The 19,464-nt window shown below is 45.3% G+C and overlaps 1 protein-coding gene across 1 annotated transcript; it reads right to left on the reverse strand.

Annotated features, from left to right (window-relative positions):
• Positions 1-393: 393 nt before the first annotated feature.
• Positions 394-18,599, reverse strand: ACOX2 (acyl-CoA oxidase 2). Its single transcript, XM_066195149.1, has 15 exons — positions 18,438-18,599; positions 17,581-17,864; positions 16,265-16,427; positions 13,450-13,601; positions 13,088-13,195; positions 12,272-12,391; positions 11,682-11,797; positions 11,112-11,284; positions 9,887-10,049; positions 9,047-9,237; positions 7,741-7,902; positions 6,674-6,779; positions 4,138-4,355; positions 2,269-2,398; positions 394-1,540 (listed from the first exon to the last, which is right to left on the reverse strand). Exons 2-15 carry the CDS (start codon positions 17,738-17,740, stop codon positions 1,478-1,480), a joined length of 2,025 nt encoding a protein of 674 aa, XP_066051246.1. The 5' UTR covers positions 17,741-17,864; positions 18,438-18,599; the 3' UTR covers positions 394-1,477.
• Positions 18,600-19,464: the final 865 nt, after the last annotated feature.

A 19,464-nucleotide genomic window follows, 5' to 3' on the forward strand; every position in this document is an offset into this window, starting at 1 on the left:
TTCTTCCTTTAATGATGTAATTTGTTCTTTTTTGTGTTAATCAGTCGATTCAAATGTCTTCATTATAGACAAAGCCTGTGTTCTGAAAACTGCTTTAGTTTGATAGAAAGATGGCAAATATTTGTACTGGTTAAAGGGGTAGGGATAGAGGGAACACAGAGCTTAAATATTTGTAGCTGCTAATAGAGTTGCCTGGTTTGTCAGCAGTTTATGTAGTGACTTTATATATATAATTCTAACTGCAGAATGCATTTTCTGGTGATGTACAAGTCAAGGCACTCAAATTCTGTGGCTTTACTCAATTTCATACAGACACTTCTACTTATTCTGGTCCCTTTGTCATAGTTTATTAATAGAATTTCTGGTTATGTTCTAATTTGATTGCAGCTGGGAGTCAGGGAGTTGGTAGCTGTTTCATGAAGTGGATCCTGTTCTCCCATGAAGTTCTTCTCCCAAGTAGGTGGGAGCTTTCCATCTCATATCTGGCTCTAAAGGCCTGTCTCGGGGGGTATTTCTCTGTCATATTTTGTCTCTTCCTGTTCATACATAGCAGGTTTTTGACTTATGTAATAAGAGGCAGCAGTGAGAGCTTTATTCTTGCTATCAAGGAGGGAAGAGAAGCAGAACTGATGAACCTCAGGAAAAGTTGTTTCTTTCTTGCAACACATGGTAGGAAACATCCGCGTTAACTGGCATTGAATTATAACCACAAGATGTTCTTTGCAACACTTCATTTATGAGCAAATTAATGACTGGCCTGGATCAGCCTGCCCCTTCCATAATTACGAAGTATAATAATTAGAGAAGCAGTATTCCAAATAATACACTTTATTCAAGATTTATAGAAAGACACTATGAGCAGCTCTATTAATGGGAAGGTAAATTCTGCAGACTGGAGCTGGCATCAGCTTTGCTGCATCTTCATTAGGCAGGAATATTCTAGTACTGAGAAAATCAAGAGCTATTTAAATTGTCAAAACAGATGCACTTTCTAATATACTTTCTGATCAAAGACAACAACTTGTTCCTAAAAACAAAGGATCATTATTTCACCATGGATTTTTCAGTAAAGTTGGTTGGTTGGGGTTTTTTGAAGGCACTAGATAGTTACAACGCACTGAGAGAGGGTTCACAGTGTGATGGTGTTTTGTTTTTTATTTTTCTCAATCATCATATAATGGATTTAGAAAGAGAATAAGAAAGCCAAATGAGAGAGTTTTGATGTTGTCAAGACACTTCAGGATAGAAAACAGTGAACCCTGGACCATTCCTGACTAGATTGTCTCACAACAGCAGGTACCACTCAGCGCTGTTGGCATCTGTCTGATTGCAAATGGCTGGCTGAGAATCTTTCATACTCATAACTGCAAGTAAGCAACTGATTATTAATTCTGATTAGTCATTACTGATGCTTCATAAATGTACTGCTGCACAAAGAACAGGAGGAAATTTGTGCCCTTCACTTGGAACATGGTCTTCATAATTTCGATAGCGTGTTGTGCAGAAGTGGCTTCAAATACCTCTCGTAGGCTGGGCTCATCTGTTCAGAAAGAGAATGTGGAAGGGAATTAATGGCAAATAAGAAGGGAAAGGCTATAATCTTTTCCTTAAGAACAATCTCTGAAATACATACAGCCGCGCTACTTAAAAAAAAACAACAACCAACAAACACCAGCTACTTCAACTATGTGCAGGATCTTTTTCCCTATAATATGTGCTGTCCTTCATACAGCACACCACACTCATCCCAAAGGGGACAGCATACTATTTAACCTCAGAAAATATGCTTGGACTTGAATGTTTGCTGAAGGCAAATTTTGTGTTCAGCCGTGGAATTTCAAAGGGATACCGACTACCACAGTAAAGATCTCACTTAAGGCCAAATCAGTTTTCAAACAGAGCAACACGTTTTTACATCACATAGAATTTTACATTACTCCACAGTACGGATGAATTGAGAAAGCAAAGTGCTAAAGACCATGAAGGATCAAATTGCCTTGTTTAACACTTTTTCTGGTTAAACATATTTAAAACCCCAACTTTTGCACTGGTAAAAGTAGCAGTGCATACAAAATACCCTGCATTTAGTGCTGTTCCATAATACGTAAACAGACTTTTATTTTAGCTTATTCTGTACAGCGTGCTACAAATCAGTGATACAAAGAGGAATTAAAAGCTCTTGTCTCTTATCTGTATTGCTTTTGTTAGAAGGCAAGCAGTGTCTGCCCTGGCTGCTGAGGGAGTTGCCCAGCTGTGATTGATCCCTACCTGGTTGGTGGGTGACCTCTGGGCCCACTCGTAGAGCCGCTGGTAAACCTGCCCGTCGTAGCTGCCGAGCGCCGAGTTCAGGCTCTTGTCCGTGAAGTCAAACGCGTCCACCAGTGGCACAGCGTCCTTCCTACAGGGCACAGGAGTGACATTCCTGTCACTGAGAGGGTACTGCTTTGTAAGATGGGAAAACAAATCAAAGATAAACTTGGAAGTCAGTTTCCTAGGTTTCTCCTGGAAAGCTTGTGCCAGTTTTCCTCCTCGTCTTTGCTGGGGGGGGGAATCCTGCTTGCTCTGATTCCTCTGAGATATCTCTAGGTGACCCTGCCTTGGCAGGGAGATTGGACTAGATGGTCTCCAGATGTCCCTTTCAACCCTAATAATTCTGTGATTCTGTGATGTTCTACTACAGCCCTGGGTTGTCTGCACTGCTGAGTGGGTGTTTGCAGGGTCTTGTAATCACCCAGGCTCCATCCCTAATTCAGGACTCAATCTTATGTCAGATTTTTTCTCAGTAGTCTCTGTCAGTTTGTTCTTCTGATTTTTGTCTTCATTTCATTTTTCTTACGCTGTGTGTGTGTCTTATAAAATGGAATAAGGTTCCTACTAGATTGATGTGAAGTTGCTTTGCTGATCTTCAACCTTCATCTACCTTTCAGTATTTCTATTATCTCATTGTGAAGTGTTGAGCTCTTCTATTCATGTCTGTAAGAGCAAAACAACGCTGACCCATCCAAGGGCCCATCTAGCCCAGGGGCCAGGCTGACAGCATGGAGAGCTGGAGCTCAGGCAGCATCTTCTAAGCAAGAGATGGTTTCTTTTTCCTTATCCTCCCATCATCCTGGGTGTAGGAAGTTGTGCTGGCTGTACCTCACACCTGAGGATGCAAATTGGTTTGCTCAAATGTTGGCATTTCCATCTTCCAGTTCCTTTTGGGGAAGAGCTGTCTGAAGGTTTGGGAAAGGCTGGGTTTTTGCTACAGACTAGGAAGTCGTTACATCCTTTCTGCTAGCTGTAAATATGCAAATACTCCATTCTTGAATCCTGTTAACAAGGTGTGGACTAACACAGAAATTGCAGTGAATTCCAAAGACAACATGTTAGGCTTTTGAAAATGTTATGTTAAACTCATCACTTAATTCAGATTCTGCTATCTGTTCTGAAAACCCTTGCTGTTTTGGCTCAGCCCTGTTCAGCCCTTGCTTATAGTGTGTTCTTGTTTCTCTCCAGGTGGCTTAGGTAGAATTTTACATACAGTAGCAACTCCTCTGCACTGTGAGTTAGTATGTTCTAAGCAAACAGCACTGAGTAGTGGAAGCTGAACCCTTTGTCAAAAAGCCTCTGAGTGTTGTGGTGAGTGAAAACCTTAATGCAGAATTCACAGAGTTGGTGATAAATGGTGCCGAGCAGATGCATCTGAAGTAGCTGTAGGCAGGATTGTTTGGGTACCAGTTGCAGCTCAGCCATGGCAACAGAGTAGGCTGTATTAGCTGTGGCTTAAGCAGATTTTGCAATGTGTGATGGGTTGCTGTGGCTGCCTCCTGCCAGTGTGCTCTGACTATATATTTTCCTGCTTTCTCTCTACTGCAGATGGTAGAAAGTGTTCATGACTTCTTCATTTATAATTTAAGATTTCATGTTACAGAACTTTAGAGATTGCAGAGGAGCTGGACACTTGGGTCTGTTTTGCCATGAAAATGAGCTCTGAGTAGATGTTTCAATCAATTTCTAGTGCTGCCAGGCAATGGAAATAAAAACTGAATGATGTGAATTGACTCTGGAGATGTTGCCATAGGTACAGCAGCACCCTTTTCTATCTATTGCAGGGATAAACTGGATAGCTGTGTGTGTTCTGCCAAAGCAGCTCACCGAATGACAGCCAGGAGGTCCAGGTAGGATGTTGTGACCATGTCCATTTGAGCTGCAGATATGTATCCATCATGCAAGAAGGCTCCTGTATTTGAGAAGATCCCATGTAGCGCAAAGAGGTCACAGAGATGTTTCATAATCTTCTGGATGCCAGCCTTGGTCTCGAGTTTTTCCACAGTTTCTGCAAAGTTTTTCACTGCAATGTAGTGGCAGTGAGCCTGGAAAACAAATGCAATCAACAGTGAATGCACATCAAACACTTTAGTAGGCCAAGTGACTCAAATGTTCTTGCAAAGAATATAAAACCTTTTCATTTCCCTGGCACTTCTCCAGTCTGTATCCTTTGTTTGCTGGGTGACCAGGCCTTTTTCATTCATGGCTTACAGCGACAGCAGAAGACAGAATGTGTAAACAGTCAACACTGTGGTATTTGTAAACTCCAGAAAACTGCTTCAGAAATCATGCTAGTACTTATTCTAAATAGTTCTGATGAATATCCCAAAGAGTTTATGAAGGAAACACATTGGAATATGTGTAAGCGAATGTTGGTTGTACATCAACAGGAGAAAACTTCTGTTGAAGACCTTGGGGTCATGGTACTTTGGGATCAGTCTACAAGTCTTCAGCTCTGGAAACACCATTGTCACAGAAGAACAACCAAATTTACCTCCCACTTTCGTGGTTTTAAACTGGTAATTTTGGGGTCACACACCTATAGAGTGTCTGACCCAGAAATGACAGAAATATTAGCAGAGGTGCAGAGGAGATGAATTAGGCTGAGCACACCTGTCTGTGGGGTGACTCTTGCAGGATTGACACTGCTGTGGGTGGTTGGTGGTGCTGGGATCTGTGTGGGTTCACTCCCCCACTGCACAGTTCCCTTTCAGCTGTAGGTGTAAGAATGGCACACCTGCACTGCAGCCTCTCCTGCTGGCATGGTGAAGCAGCAGAGGTGGAGGCCAGTGTAGACTGCAGAAGCTGAGTGGCCACTCAAGCAATTAACCTGTGTGGAGTCTGTCCAGTGTCTGAGCCACTCAGCTGGGAGCTGGCAGGTGTCAGTTCATAGAGATGCCATGCCAGATGTGTGAGTGACTCTCCAGGGAAGGTATGGAATAAGAAGTAAATACAGAATTGCCCCAAGAAGGCAGCAGTATATCAAAATTTTAAAGTTATGGGGCAAACTCAAAGGGTTTGGATGACTTTTCTTGTCCCTGAAATAATTAAGAAACTTTGGGGACCCAAATCCCATTTTCTCAAGAGTCTAGTAGCAGCACTGATGATACCACAGCCAGCCCTCTGCTTATGTTAGGCTCTTCAGAAATGGTTAATGATGTTAAAATAAGCTGTGGATCTTATTGTTTCAAAAGGGAAGGGAAGGGAAGGGAAGGGAAGGGAAGGGAAGGGAAGGGAAGGGAAGGGAAGGGAAGGGAAGGGAAGGGAAGGGAAGGGAAGGGAAGGGAAGGGAAGGGAAGGGAAGGGAAGGGAAGGGAAGGGAAGGGAAGGGAAGGGAAGGGAAGGGAAGGGAAGGGAAGGGAAGGGAAGGGAAGGGAAGGGAAGGGAAGGGAAGGGAAGGGAAGGGAAGGGAAGGGAAGGGAAGGGAAGGGAAGGGAAGGGAAGGGAAGGGAAGGGAAGGGAAGGGAAGGGAAGGGAAGGGAAGGGAAGGGAAGGGAAGGGAAGGGAAGGGAAGGGAAGGGAGGAAGGAAGGAAGGAAGGAAGGAAGGAAGGAAGGAAGGAAGGAAGGAAGGAAGGAAGGAAGGAAGGAAGGAAGGAAGGAAGGAAGGAAGGACCTTCACCGTAACTGTAAAGGAATTGCACTTAATTGCATATTATAAAAAGGATTTTTGTTCTTTGGAAGATACAGAACTATCAACAGATTAATTTTCATTAATATTTAGGGCTTTCCTTCCCTCTTTTCTGCTTAATTCTGTACTAATTCACTCTCGTTTTAGGGAACAAATGCTGCTGTCCCAATGCTACTTCAGCTGCTGAAAGCACCTCTTATAAATTTGATTTATCTTTTAGCAGTAGTTAACACTGCACTTATCACTGGTTTTCACTCTTTTCTCTGCAGTTATCTTTCCAGCAGATGGAAGAAATACCAGGCATGTTTCATCCTTTGCTGTGATTCCACCAGCTTTCAGTGGAGTGGCTTTAGGAAGACTCCTCTGGGTGTCAGAAATGCTGGATTCTTACATAAAGATGAGTGTTGGCTGGAGATGGTGGGTTTTTGTTGCAGGGTATGGGAGGTCTGATTCTGCCAGTAGTGGCAGCATAGCTGTTAATTTTTTTTTCTCCCTTTCAGTTCTTCTTTTTTCTCATTTAGTCTTTTTCTACCTGGCCTATACAGACAGCAAATTTTTCAGATCAGGAATTTCTTCTTACTATAACTTTTCCACCATGCAGACCACAGTGTGGTGTCTCTTAGATGATAACAGGAAACAATAAACAGCAGTGAGGCTTTAAGCTAATCATGCCATTTCTGTTGCATATTGTTTCATAAAGACAAACACCAGATAAGCAGATAAATTTTGCTAACCTTTGCAGCCTGCACGAGCTGCACTGTGCACTGGTTCCACGCGTCGTGCTTTTTGACTCCAGACTGAATCAAGTCCTGTAGTTTTGCTGCTGTGCTGCTTGCGAGCCTGAAAAATTGAAAAAGCATAAAGCATCTTGTATGTGCATCCCACATGTATGAATTTGCACTCAGGAGTTATGTGTGACTGAACGGCAAACTGGCATTTCTGACATCTGGAGTTATCTACACGCAATATGAATGAATTTAAGATTATGCAAAATCTAAGTATAAATTTTGAGAAGAACCCAGACCACCCTGGTAATGAAGGATTTCTGCCTTCTCAGCTTCCAGAGTAGTTTACCAGGGGTTTGGCTGAGCCTTCCTTGGGTTGTGTGTGTGTAGGGAGAGTTTGCAAGACAAACAGTAATACTGGACTGCTGTTACATTATGTTTCTCCTTTTCTACACAGGGATTCAATTCCTGTCCCCGTTGATGAAGCTTTTTGAAGAGTGGCTGTTTTTACACCGGTTTCAATGACAGCAGGGTTGTCTTTTTAGCTGATTTTCAGAGGTGACACCTATACAGCCCATAACTGTGTACATAATTCTGAGACCACTCATGGTACCATTTTTATTTATGTCGAGTTGCTGAATGTGTAGTTGAAAGGCTACAGACAGAATGAAGGGCTCTGTTCTTGCTATGGTGTAAACCGAAAACAAACATCACTTTCTCAGGTATGTGAAATTTTAAAATTCTAATAGAATTGCTCAGGGTCCAATAAAGATTTTGCTGGATGGCAACTCAGTGATGTGGTCTGGGATTTACTTTAATAGTGCCACCAACTCTTTGAAATGTAGTTGTTTGGTAGCACATGGCTTAAAAAGTTCTGAGTAGGAAGGATTCATACTAAACATCTGACATGGCTGTTAATCCTGTGTAGCCTTCCTTTTCTTTTTCAGGAACACATGATGCCAATCCTAGTTTAACTTATTTGATTTTACCTCCCTTTAAAGCAAGAAAGAAGCTGAGCTCTTAACACATTTCTGATGTCAAAGAGAGAAATTCTGTCTCCCGTCCTCTGTACTGACCTGACTGCCACATGTTGATAGGCTTCAGTGTAAATATCTGGACTGAGAAAATCCAACTTGTTCTTGGCTGGACACTTCCCGTGTTTCACTGCAGCCAGATAAGTGACAGATGGTGGCACAGGCTGGCCAGTACTGGCTGCCATGAAGCACTTAATCAGGAACCTGGGAAGAGGGTAACAGTCAGAGCAGCGTATGGTGATGATCTCCTTGCAGCAAACAGACATGCAAAAAGCAAAGTGGGCTCAGGTGAGGAGCAGCAATATGTGACCCATCCCATCAGTGGCCCAGAATGGACTTGAACAAGTAATGACCTTTTGTTTTGCATGTTACTCACAATAACCTGATCTGTGGTGGGTCTCAGGGGTGGCCTGCCTGCCTTATTTAATACTACTGCAATCCATAATGTGAATTTTTTCAGCAGAAACTTGCTGTGGCTATTAGCAGTCACAGCAGTGTGGTGATTAGATACGTTATCAACTTTGCAACCTGAGTCTCAATGTTCTGGAGCTTTAACAGTGATTTGGTCTTACTCTCTGTGATCCCCATCACATGATGTTAACACATGAGACCCTCGGAGAGAGTTTACAAGGAGCATTCCCCACTCCCTTAGTTTTTTGGTACCTCTGCTATGAGCTAGAATGACCAGGTCTGGAATTAAAAGGGTACAACATTTGTCTTGACCTTGCTGTTGATCTTGAAAAAGCAATAATGAGTGCAGAAATGTCTGCTTGGCAGCATGGAGCTATGTGGTGGCTCTGACCCTGGGAAGTGCCCTGTTTTTCTCCTTTTAGTAAAAACATACATTATTAAAAGTTCAAGCAGCCGTAGTTTCTTTATCCTGTATTTCATCTACTCTTGATAATCATCAGTCTGCCTGTTTGGAGGAAAGTGATGTTCTTGGAGCATGACTCATCCACTTTCAGTATCCAACTGCTTTGCTTCCTCTGAATGACCCCACTTTACCAATATTGTGTCACATTGTACCAGTGTTACATTGGTAGCTTAAAGAATTAACCACAGAACCTTCACAGCAATACCTTTGCTGTGCTACTAGGCAAAGAGGAAAATGAGGTTATGCAGAACAGCACCTGCATACATCCCCAAACCAAAAATAGAAGAGATAATCCAGTCCCCACACACTTCCATGCTTGTTAGACTGAAGACATGAATAGTTTATGTCCTGAGCTGTATTTTTAGAAGGCGCTGTGAGAAAGGAGTAGCTGGTTTTACTGGTTTTGGAGAAGAAGTGGTAAAGGCTGAATAAATGAGGGGGCAGGCTTTTAGATGAACACATTTGAATTGTTACCTAGCAGTTTGCAGGAGCAAAATGGTGTTTTCCCCTTCATAAATACATGAGGCAAGTATTTTGGTATACAAGGAAGGCAGTCCACTCAGCAGGGAGTAGCCATGGCCCCCACAGGCCCGGAGACAGATCTCCACTCCTGCAGTGCAGTGCTGAGTGATCACAGCTTTAAAACCCGAAGATAATGCATGGAGCTGTTAAAAAAAGAGAGAAAAAAAGCAAAGTATTACTGGTGGAATCTTCAGAATAAGTTCATTTTTTAAATTTTGTGCAATATCTGAGCATGAAATCCCTGTCAGTTCCCCCTTTGCATGGTGGTAGCACCCAGTTCCCTGAGCCTGGCCTTTGGTGTCTCTCTGGGATGCTGCATATGCTCCTGCTGGGCACACTGTAGTCAGTTTATGCATTTTTTTGTTTCACTCAGCCAGTTCTGGCTTTAGCCACCTTTGCTTGGAGTGTGTTTTCATTTCAAGCACCCAACTGAAAAATATTCTGTTTTGTCTAAAAAGTCACGTTTTTGATTTTGGCACAGATGCATGTACATGCTCATTGTAGGCGATGTTGTGTAATAACACTTTGTGCCACCAGCTACTTGGAACAAGTTTTTGGACATGCTTTTCAAGGACTTTTCATTCTGCAATGCTTCCCAAAACAAAAAGTTTGGGGTGGTAGAGCAAATGCTGTTGCTGACTGGTTGCGGACCTGGGACAGGTCATTTGACCTCTCAGTGCTTCCTCTTTCTCCAGTTCTCTAGTGGTGAGAGGAATGCTTGTCCAGTTTGCTAAAAGACTTTAACATTTAGAGAACAGAAGTGCTGTATGAGTTAATCCTGCTGCAGCTCACCTCTGGCAGCATGTCAAAGTTCTTCCTCTGGATCTCTCTGTACCCCCTGTTGAATAGCTCCTGCAGGTAGTCATTGATGAAATGAAAGGCAAAGGCTGCTGCCAGCTGGGGCAGCAGTTTGTCTTGCTGAGTCTGGTAGTCAAGAATTTTTGCTTCTTGTTCCCTGTTGGAAGATGGTTGATGAAGCAGGGAGAGTGTGGACATGGGCATAGCTACTGTTACTTTACATGCTGCAGAATGAAAATGGCATTTTTCATTACCAAGAAGCAGTATGTGAACAAGACTGAGCTGACAGTGTGGCAGCAAATCTGCCCAGCTTGCTGAGCTATTGGAGAAACAACCCCAAAAAAGCCTAACGGTGTAGAAAAGGTTCTGTGTGGTCAGTCAGTACAGAGGGGAACTGAGACTGCAGGAAAAGATGAGAATGAAGCTTTAAGGACAGCAAGTTGTTAGGTGTTCCAGGAAAGGCAGTGGCATTGCACCCTGATAATCTTTGGCTTTTCAAATGGAATCTTTGTGGCCTCTAGCGTGGAAATGTTTCCCTGAAAATATTTGAGTCTGAATTATTTTAAGTTTTCTGAGGTGTTTTTGGATGTTCTCTATCACTTCTGCTGTGGTTGGTACATTTAGGGCTTCAATCAATGGAATTGGTTATTACAATAGTTCAGCTGCTGTGCTCTTCTGTTTGGTTTGTGTTTGAACCAAAACATGTTTTCACTAGGATCTTTCTGCTTTGGAAAGGAGATTTAAATGGAAATCTTTGTAATCCATTCAAATTAACGTGCATCTTTAAAAATAATGGGGATTCAACCCTGAATACAATATAGTGCTTCAAGTGTAGATATTGGATTTCTGGATGTTGGAGGGTATTTTAATGTCACATCCACTAGTAGGACACTATGGAATAAGAATTCAGCAACTTGTCCACTTTGTCTAGATTCTGCTGAGTTATGGGATTTCAGGGGAAGACCAGTTATAAAAGAATAAGTTGCCTGTGTGACCTATTCAAAGTATGAAACTTATCTTGGAAAGAACTGTAAACATTCTCTTGTACTTTGACTGGAGCTCGTTAATGTAAATAATGGGGAAGCATGTTTATCATGCCCTATCTGGGCCAGGAAATCAGCCAGTGATGGGCTGAAAGATAAGCAGAAGAGAAGAAATACAAACTGCTGTGGGGCAACAGAGTGTACAGTCCCCTTCCCAGTGGGATGCATGGCATTACCCAGGCTTTAACTTGGACTGCCGGCGAACGGCCGAGTACCGGATGGCGATGGTGCAGGCCTTCATCAGGGGGGTCAGAACCTCGTCTGAAATGAGCGAAATGCGCACCGTCGTCATTGTGAAATAATTAATCTTCTGCGACCCCTGTCTTACATAGGTGCCATCTGGTCGAACCTAGAGCAGAGAGAGGCTGTCAGATGCTGCCTTATTCGGTACTACCGTGGTTGTGTAATTGCTATGCATGGAATAAAATGGACATAAAAATCCTTCACTGAACGGAAACCATGCTTTTATGTATGATGGATGAAAGATATCCATTTGAAGGGACAAACTCTTACTGTTTATGGCAGAGGTAGGTTCTGCCTGCCCCATGATCCCCACCTCCTGAATATGGAAGTCATGACAGTGACTTTCATTTAGGATTCAGGTACCTTCTGTCCTTGATAAAACCTCAGAGACTTGCTGACACTCAAAGGAAGATTTTTGTCCCAAATTTAGACAGGTCCCTGTTGACTCTCTGGCTGTGGAATGAAAGTCTGACAGCAAGTTTGTGATGTGAGTCCACACATACCTCACAAAACTTGCTCAGCATGTTCTCCCTGGGGATGCGCACGTTCTTCAGCAGGAGGTAGCCATTGTCAATGTGCTCAAAATTCATTTTGGGACCGATGTCTCCTGCAGTTATGCCTGCAGCAGGAGAAAACATAGCCTGCTTACTTCCACTTGAACTTTTTGCTCCCCATTTTGTGTCAGGATGGGGACCTCAAAAGAAGGGCATGGTCAGCTCTGCTTTTTCCCCAGCATGAGTGATCTTGCCCAAGGGCAGAAACAGGCATTTGAATGCCTTGTAGTAGTTTGTTTCCATGATCTACTGACAGATGGATCTGTGCTGGCTGGGGTCAGAACTGAGGTGTTAGTGCAGAGGTGCTCAGAGCAGCTCAGGCTTCTGGTTATGTCAAGGGCTTGGGCTGGATATTGCTGAGGATATGTTAAATTTCCCTTCAGATCAAAAGGTTGGGGTTAATGATAACTACACCTTGGCTATCTCTTGGCTTGGTTTTGCCAATTATAACTCTTCCTCGGCCCAATGTTTTAGAAAACATTTGAGGGCAAAATAGGCAGAGCACCTGCACAGGTGCTGCAGTGTCTGGGGTCATTTACCTGGGCAGAGGGAATGGTCCTGCAGGCTGCGTATCTGCACGATGAAGGGATGGATGCCATAGCACTTCCCATGGATGTACAGCTGAGCAAAGACAACTGTGTGGGTTGCTGATCTTCCCACTGTAAGAAGAAAAACAGCCCCATTCCCTTAAGACAAGGTATAGCACAAACAGAGTTAAGAGAGGTCAGTACTAATTATGTTTTGGGTCTTAGGTATGGGTCAGCCCAAGTGTGTGCTGGAAACCTAAATCAGCCTGCTCTTAGCTCTCAGAAGTTGCACCATCATTCTGCCTCTGTTGCTGCTCATGAGGCTTGGATTAACAGTTTTGTAACAGAATATGAGAAAAAAATAAACAGTTTGAGCTAATGTAATGCTGAGAGTGGGAAGTGCTGTGGCTGTTACAGTGATTCCAGTTATTTTCTGTGAAATACCTTCCTGAAGGGAGCCAAGAATTCATGCTTGGATCCTTTATGCTGAGACTGTCTAGTGACTCAAATCCTTTATGCTGATGACCTCCCTGCAGTTTTTGGTTGTCTGAGTATTATTTAGAAAGAAGGGAAGATTTATTCCTGCAGAGGCAAGAGCTTTCCTGAGTGAAGTTCTTCAGCCTGCAATCCAAGGGGCTTTTGCAGATGATATTGGCTCCGTTGTGGCCTTTGAACTTGGACAACCCCCTTTCTCTCACTTGCTTGTCCATAAGAGCATCTCTTATTGAAGTCTTCTGCTAGCACCTGGGCCCTCAAACACAGAGCTTAACTAGGGTAGATGCAGTAACTGGAGGAGGCAAAAACCAAAACATTTTGTGTGGTACTTACTGTCTCCAGGCCACCACTTCATGGCGGAGATCTTTGGTGTGTTCAGTATAAACTCCTGAGTAGCAGTATCAAAGACTGCTGTCGTTTCCAAACCCTGAAGATAAGTGCCTTTAAAAAAAGAAATGAAAAAAATAATCTGTCTGTGTATCTATCTCCTGGTATATCACAGGGATGGAGAGAGTGAAGGATCCCCGGAAGCTGACTGTGGGTATTATCAGGGTTTTGTGGTTTACCCTTCTGATGAGAACCATGAATGAGAACCCAACCACACCCGTCCCTGTAAAGGATGGACAGTTAGGAGTCAAATTCCCATGGGAATCTGGGCTGCAGCCTTGTGAAATGCGTTTTCCTTGCAGCCTTACCATGTCCCAGTTCAGTCTGTGCATAGCTTCCAATGAGCTTGTGCTGGGTGGCGAGAGGAATCCACTTGGCAATTTGCTTGTCAGAGCCCAGCACTGAAATACTTCTCATAAAGACGTGGTGGAGGAGGAACGCAACATCTCCTGACAGTGCCCTGCAGAGAAGGCACAAGGGGTGTTTTTAAGGGGTTGAGGTTCCAGGCATGTGATGAATGAGGCAGTGGCACTGCAGCGGTCACCAGACAGTACCACCTGCTGCCTTTTGATTTCTGCCTTGTCATACCTGGCCCAGCACCCAGCATCAGAACAGCGTTGCAGGAAAAGTGCCCTTCCAAGCTGCTTTTGTCTCTTCTTTCATAACAGACTTTGCATATGTGTTGCTCACTCATTTTACTTGGTCTTGGAGGAGTTTTCTGTTCTGAGTAGCAGATGCTGAGCTAAAAGCACAACCCAGCTCCAAAGCTCCTGAGGCTCTGTTAGCATTTTGTATTTTTATTTTACTTCATAGGATTTTTTTTCTTGATTATTTAAGTCAGATTTTGAGGCTGAACTAAAAAGAAAGAACAAAACAGCACCCTACTTGAAAAACCCCAAACCCTAGCAATTCACTATGGGGCATATTAGACTGAATAACACATGTAGGTATCTGGGACCTGGATCTCCTGAACCTTCCCATTCCCATTCTAGAGAAATACCATGTTATGTTGGGTTTGTTGCTGTACTTTTTGCTGTTTGTTTGCTGCCTATTGCTGTCAGTAAACAATACTGGAGTTCATGGAGATTTGTCCTGAACTGAGATGTTATTTTCTTGTGGAAAAGTTGAAATACATCCAAGTAACTCTTGGTTTATTATCTGGTCAGGTCCTTTGCCATCACCATCTGCATATATCCTAAAAAGCACTATTCCAGAAACTGTGTATGGGAACTTGGGTACAATGATTTCCATGGCGCAAATGAGAAATTTATTTAAGCTTTTTTTTGTGTGTGAGAAATAATAAGAAAACATGAGGAATATAAATATATGTCTCTTCCTGGGATTCCTCACAACATGGCTGAATCACCTCACAGGTACAGGTACATGTACAAGTAAGTGGCTCTGCTGTTCTCAGTAGCTGAGTGGCTGTTAGCACATTGCTTTATTGCAGTGCTATAGAGTGCATCTCCTTTCACACAGATACCTTCTATTGTTAACAAATTACTCTGACCTTTCTTTTATACTGGCCCTGAGAGAGAATTAATCATGCTGAAACAGTGTGTGGCGGGCTGGGGGGGGGGGGGGGGGCGGGGGGCGGGGGGGGGGGAATATGAACAAAGAAGTTAAGGGGAAATTGCTTTGATTAGCAGAAAATGACTTAATGAATCCTTGGCAGCCTGGCCAGAAATAATGTTCCTTTAGCTGAAATTTGAAAAGCTGGATTTTAAATTGTGTGAGTGATTCACTATGCTTGGCACTGGGAGCCAGGATTCTGTCATAGGAGCTTGGTGCTCACCTGGAGTTCCATCAGGCAAGAGCTGCCCTGCCAGACAGCTCTGCTCCTAATCCAGCAAATGGGACAACATAGGGCTGGTCCTGCTGCAGCCTTTGGCATCAGGGGGCCTGATAAAAGCACACCTGGGTGGAATTTTTTTTGTTCTGAGGGAGCAGTGGAGAGCTGCTTTTTAATGGGAATATAATGATCAGATCCAAGAGCTCTTGATGGCACATTTCCCCCTTCATTAATTCTGTTCACTGTAAGTGTTGAAGAGCTCAGCAGAAAAAAATATCATCTTTCATATGATGGGGACAACTTTTTAGCAGGGCCTATTGCCATAGGGCAAGGGGTAATGGTTTTAAAGTAAAAGAAGGTAGATTTAGATGAGACATAATGAAGAACTCATTTTCAGTGAGCATGGTGAAACAGTGGCACAGGTTGCCCAGAGAGCTGGTGGATGCCCCCTCCCAGCAAACATTCCAGGTCAGGCTGAACAGGGCTCTGTGCAACCTGATCTAGTTGAAGATGTCCTTGCTCACTGCAGAAGGCTAGACTAGATGACCTTTAAATGTCCTTTCCAACCCAAACTGTGCTATGAGTCTATGAAATGCCAAAAAGTGGCTCTGAGTGTCAGCAGTGCTGTGTAGGGGACAGGCATTGCCCTTCTGAGTGACACTTCTGAACTTGCACCTTCCTACTGTGTACATGACCCCAGGAAGCAGAGAGTGTGCCCTGGGCAACAGCCAGCCAGGAACTGATTGAGCAAAGGGGGAAAGGAGGGGCAAGCAATTGGCAATTGAAATGTGGAGCTCAACCCCACACGAAGTGTTAAGAAAACTTTTAAAGGAAAGGACTGTGAAAATACTTCATTCTCATTTACCTACAAAATAAGGTGAAATTTTTTCTTCCCCCCCCCCCCCCCAAATATGTGTTTTCTAGATACACAAAACATAATCTTTAATTTATTTAGAAGTCTGTAATGTAACTGAAACAGCATCACTTCCAATTCTGGTTATACATTTAAAAATATCTAAGGGGTGGTATGAGAGCTGCAGCACAAGTAAGGGGGTTATTGAAGTGGAAATCTCATGTTGTGGTTGGGAACTGCTGTGATCTATCACACTACCCATGTGCTGCTCTCCGAGAAGTTACCGATCATGTACCACCATTTTCCCTTTTCCCAAGTGTGCTGCTGAAGTAAAAACCTGCAGCACATTTTTATCCAAACCTATTTTGTCAGCTGTTGGCCTTTCCCAGCCTTTGCTAAAGCTGATTCTTGTTGAAATACAAAGCTTTTAACAAAAAAAGAGTTGTTCATTAAAAAAAAAACAACAAACAGAAATCACCTGTAAATGTACTTATATTCAGGTCCATTCTCAGTCCATCCCATCTCATGCATCTTTTTCTGGAGATGAACAGCCTTCCTGACTGCTGCTTCGTACCTCTCATTCTGGGTCTGGAAATACTGATTTTCTCTGCTAAATACAGGGTCAGATTCAATAGCTTCCACTGCAAAGCAACACAGAACAGTTGGTTCTCCTGGGTCTGGGGAAGTGCAGGCAGTGCCTCAAGCCATTTTTGGGAAGAGCAGGCAGGACTGGATTCATGGATACTGATGCTGTGATTTTTAGGGTGCTTTCAGGCAGGTTTTGTTTTGCGATTTCTGGCTCCCATGGCTGTCACATCTAACTCTGAAAAGCAGCAGGTTTGGGGAAGCAGAAGGGGAACTGAGTGGGCCTGAGAGAGGGGTCTGTTCAGTGGAAATGGTGACCCTGCAGGGTAAGGCACCCTCCCTGGTCAGGGTGGGAGAGGAGACTTCTGGCAGAGGATGCCAAGGTTCCCTCTGCCTCCAGTTGCTGTGAGGGCAGTAAGGGCTGTGGTGAGCTGCAGTAGCCAGAGGGTGGGTTATGGCCAGAGCCTGCTGGGCGTCCTGCTTGGGATGTTACCAGCCATTGTACTGTTGCAAAACAACTCAGTCACTATTTCTGTGTCAGTTTGAACACTCCCCTTGTCCATTTTGCCTTAAAACCTTGAGTCTATTAAAGTGGAAGGTTATACTGAACTCCAGTGGCACTGTGTGGCACTGTGAAGAGGGCAATCCCAATGGCTGTGCTGTTTTCCTTTGGTAAGTGTATAATGTGGATGCAGTTACAGAGACAACAGAGAGGGTTTTTTCCTCTGTTTCTCCTGAGCAACAGTCATTTTTTGGCACATCCATCATGAGTGAGAGCAGCTCAGCCTGGCTGAGCCAGCCCACGCGAGAAATTCCCCACCTGGATGAGCCCAGTGTGCCAGGGAGGGAACCTGGCTGTGGTTCACACGTGATGTGCATTTCTGCACAGCAGCACCAGCCCCTGCATGCATTTCCCTTAAATATGGATGCTCCTCAGTTCTCGTATTCCAGTTTAACCAGTCTTGCCAGAGACAGGGGATGGGAGCAGGGAGGAGGAAAAGCTTCAGACACCAGGAATGGCTGCGGAGGAGTCATACTGATTTACATGAAGAGAAGACTCCAGCTCCACACTCCCACTTTTTAAAGAGATGGGGGATAAGCAAATGCCCAAGAGCACAAACCCCACTGTGCTGCAGAGGAAGAGCAGAGCAGCAGGACATAGGCATGGCCTGTGCCAGCCCCCACCAGGGCCTCGTAAGGATCACTCACCCACTGCCCTCCGTATCCGTGTCTGCTCTGCACCACCGTCCAGCAGGGCCGTGAGCTTCTCCACGCTGAAGGAGGCTGTTTGCCTCTCGCTGGCCAGGTCGGGGTTCACGCTACTGAGCGCTGAGCCCTGCGAGTATTTGCTGGTCTCCAGCAGAGCCATCCTGGAGGCTGCACTGCTCTGCAAAGGGACAGGGCTCCTCTGGCACTGGCACTGTCAGTGGATGCCTGATGGAGGTGTTGGCACTGCGAGGAGTGGTTTTGGTAGGTTGGCCAAGATGTTGTACCTGCACAAGGGTTGCATAACCATTTAGGTGCTATCCTGTCCTCACTGCAATGGGCAGTGGAGATTTACGGCAGTTGAAAGAACTCAAACTGCAGGTTTTATGACATATTTTAAGCCATAAAATGTTTTTCCTTTCCCAGTCTGTCCCAAATATTTTATGAGAAGTTCATGCTGGAATATCCCACAAGTACGAGTTAATGTTTATGGGAGTTTTTGGCCCAGGGCTCACAGGCACTGGTGGCTCTGCCTGTGCTGCCTCTGTCCTTTGGGGCTCAGCTTTACACTAACCCCTAACCCCATGTTAGTGAGACTGGTCGCAGGACACTAGTAAAGTGTGTTATTAATTCCTGCTGTTTCTGATATTCAGGCCTTTAGCCCAAGGTGTCTTGCTGGAGAGAGAAAAGCCTCGGGGGCTGGCACCCAGGGCCGGGGTGACCCGGCGCTGCCCTTGAGCCGTCACGGGGAGCGCGGGGCTGGGCGCCGGGGACGCCTCGGCCGCAGCTTCCTCTTCCGTGAGGCTGCGTGAGGAAAACGCCATTCCTTTCTCTCCGTGCGAGCGCAGCCCCCCCCGTACCTCGTCTCAGGCGTTCTCCGTGGAGCCGTCCGGCCGCTGTCCCCCTGCCTGGGCCGCGGCTCCGAGCCCTGTGCGGGGACCTTGTGTGCGGGGACCTTGTCCCCGGGGTCGGCGCTGCGGGCCGCGGGTGTTCCTGCTGACCTCTGCAGGCAGGAAAACCCCACCGCCCCCGGCGCTCGGAGGGCTCCGCGCTCCGCAACAGCGCTGCGCCTGATCCCCGTAAAGGCAGCGGGCGCCTTGGAGACTGCACTTCCAGCTCCGTCACCCGAGTGACACCCTGCCCTTCTCCTGGTGTTTTCAGTTTTGGTTGATTGTTTTCGTAGCCTGCTCCGGGTGGAGAGCGGCACCCTTGGGGCAGGCGCTGCTCTTTGCCTGGGGGTTTGATGTGCCCTCAGGGTTTCCGCAGCTCTGCCCTGGCACTGCCCTCAGCCCTTGCCGCAGTTTGGGGCGCGGGGCTGCACTGCGGGGCTGTGCCGGGGGGAGCCTGACACGGGCACGTGCTGCCCTCACCTCCCGCGGTCCCGACTCTGTCCCTGCTGCTGCTCGGTGGGCAGGAGATGGGAGATCACAACCCTCACACCCCGCTCACCCTGGCTACAGCAGGATGAGTGTAATAACGGGAGAGGAATCCAGCAGAGGATCCCCCTACCCACGGCTCATGGATGGGTCTGTGCAGCCGCTGCAGAACCACGCTGCGAACTGCTTTGTCAGGGAGCGAGGTGGAACGCACGGGGCTCACATTACGGAAGGCTTGCTTTAACATGGCAAGTTAAGCAAAGGTCGGGAATTTGGATGTAGTGTTGGGTAACAGTAATTTTAAGCCTGAAACTGAGCTTGTTAAACCAAGCCCAGAAGCCACGAGGAGCCGCAGTCAACGAGAGCGTTCAACCGCAATGCAGTGAGTGGCTCACGGGCAGTGGTAGGTGTGTTGGGATCACTCTGGTAGATTAAAGATGCCATGTGGCTCCATCACACTCCCCGAGTGACAGGGTGTCCTATGGATGTGCCGTTTTCTGCTCTGTACTGT

Source organism: Chamaea fasciata, unplaced genomic scaffold (assembly GCF_029207755.1).
Source record: "Chamaea fasciata isolate MVZ Bird 193981 ecotype frontalis unplaced genomic scaffold, bChaFas1.0.hap1 SCAF_13, whole genome shotgun sequence".
NCBI lineage: Eukaryota > Metazoa > Chordata > Aves > Passeriformes > Sylviidae > Chamaea > Chamaea fasciata.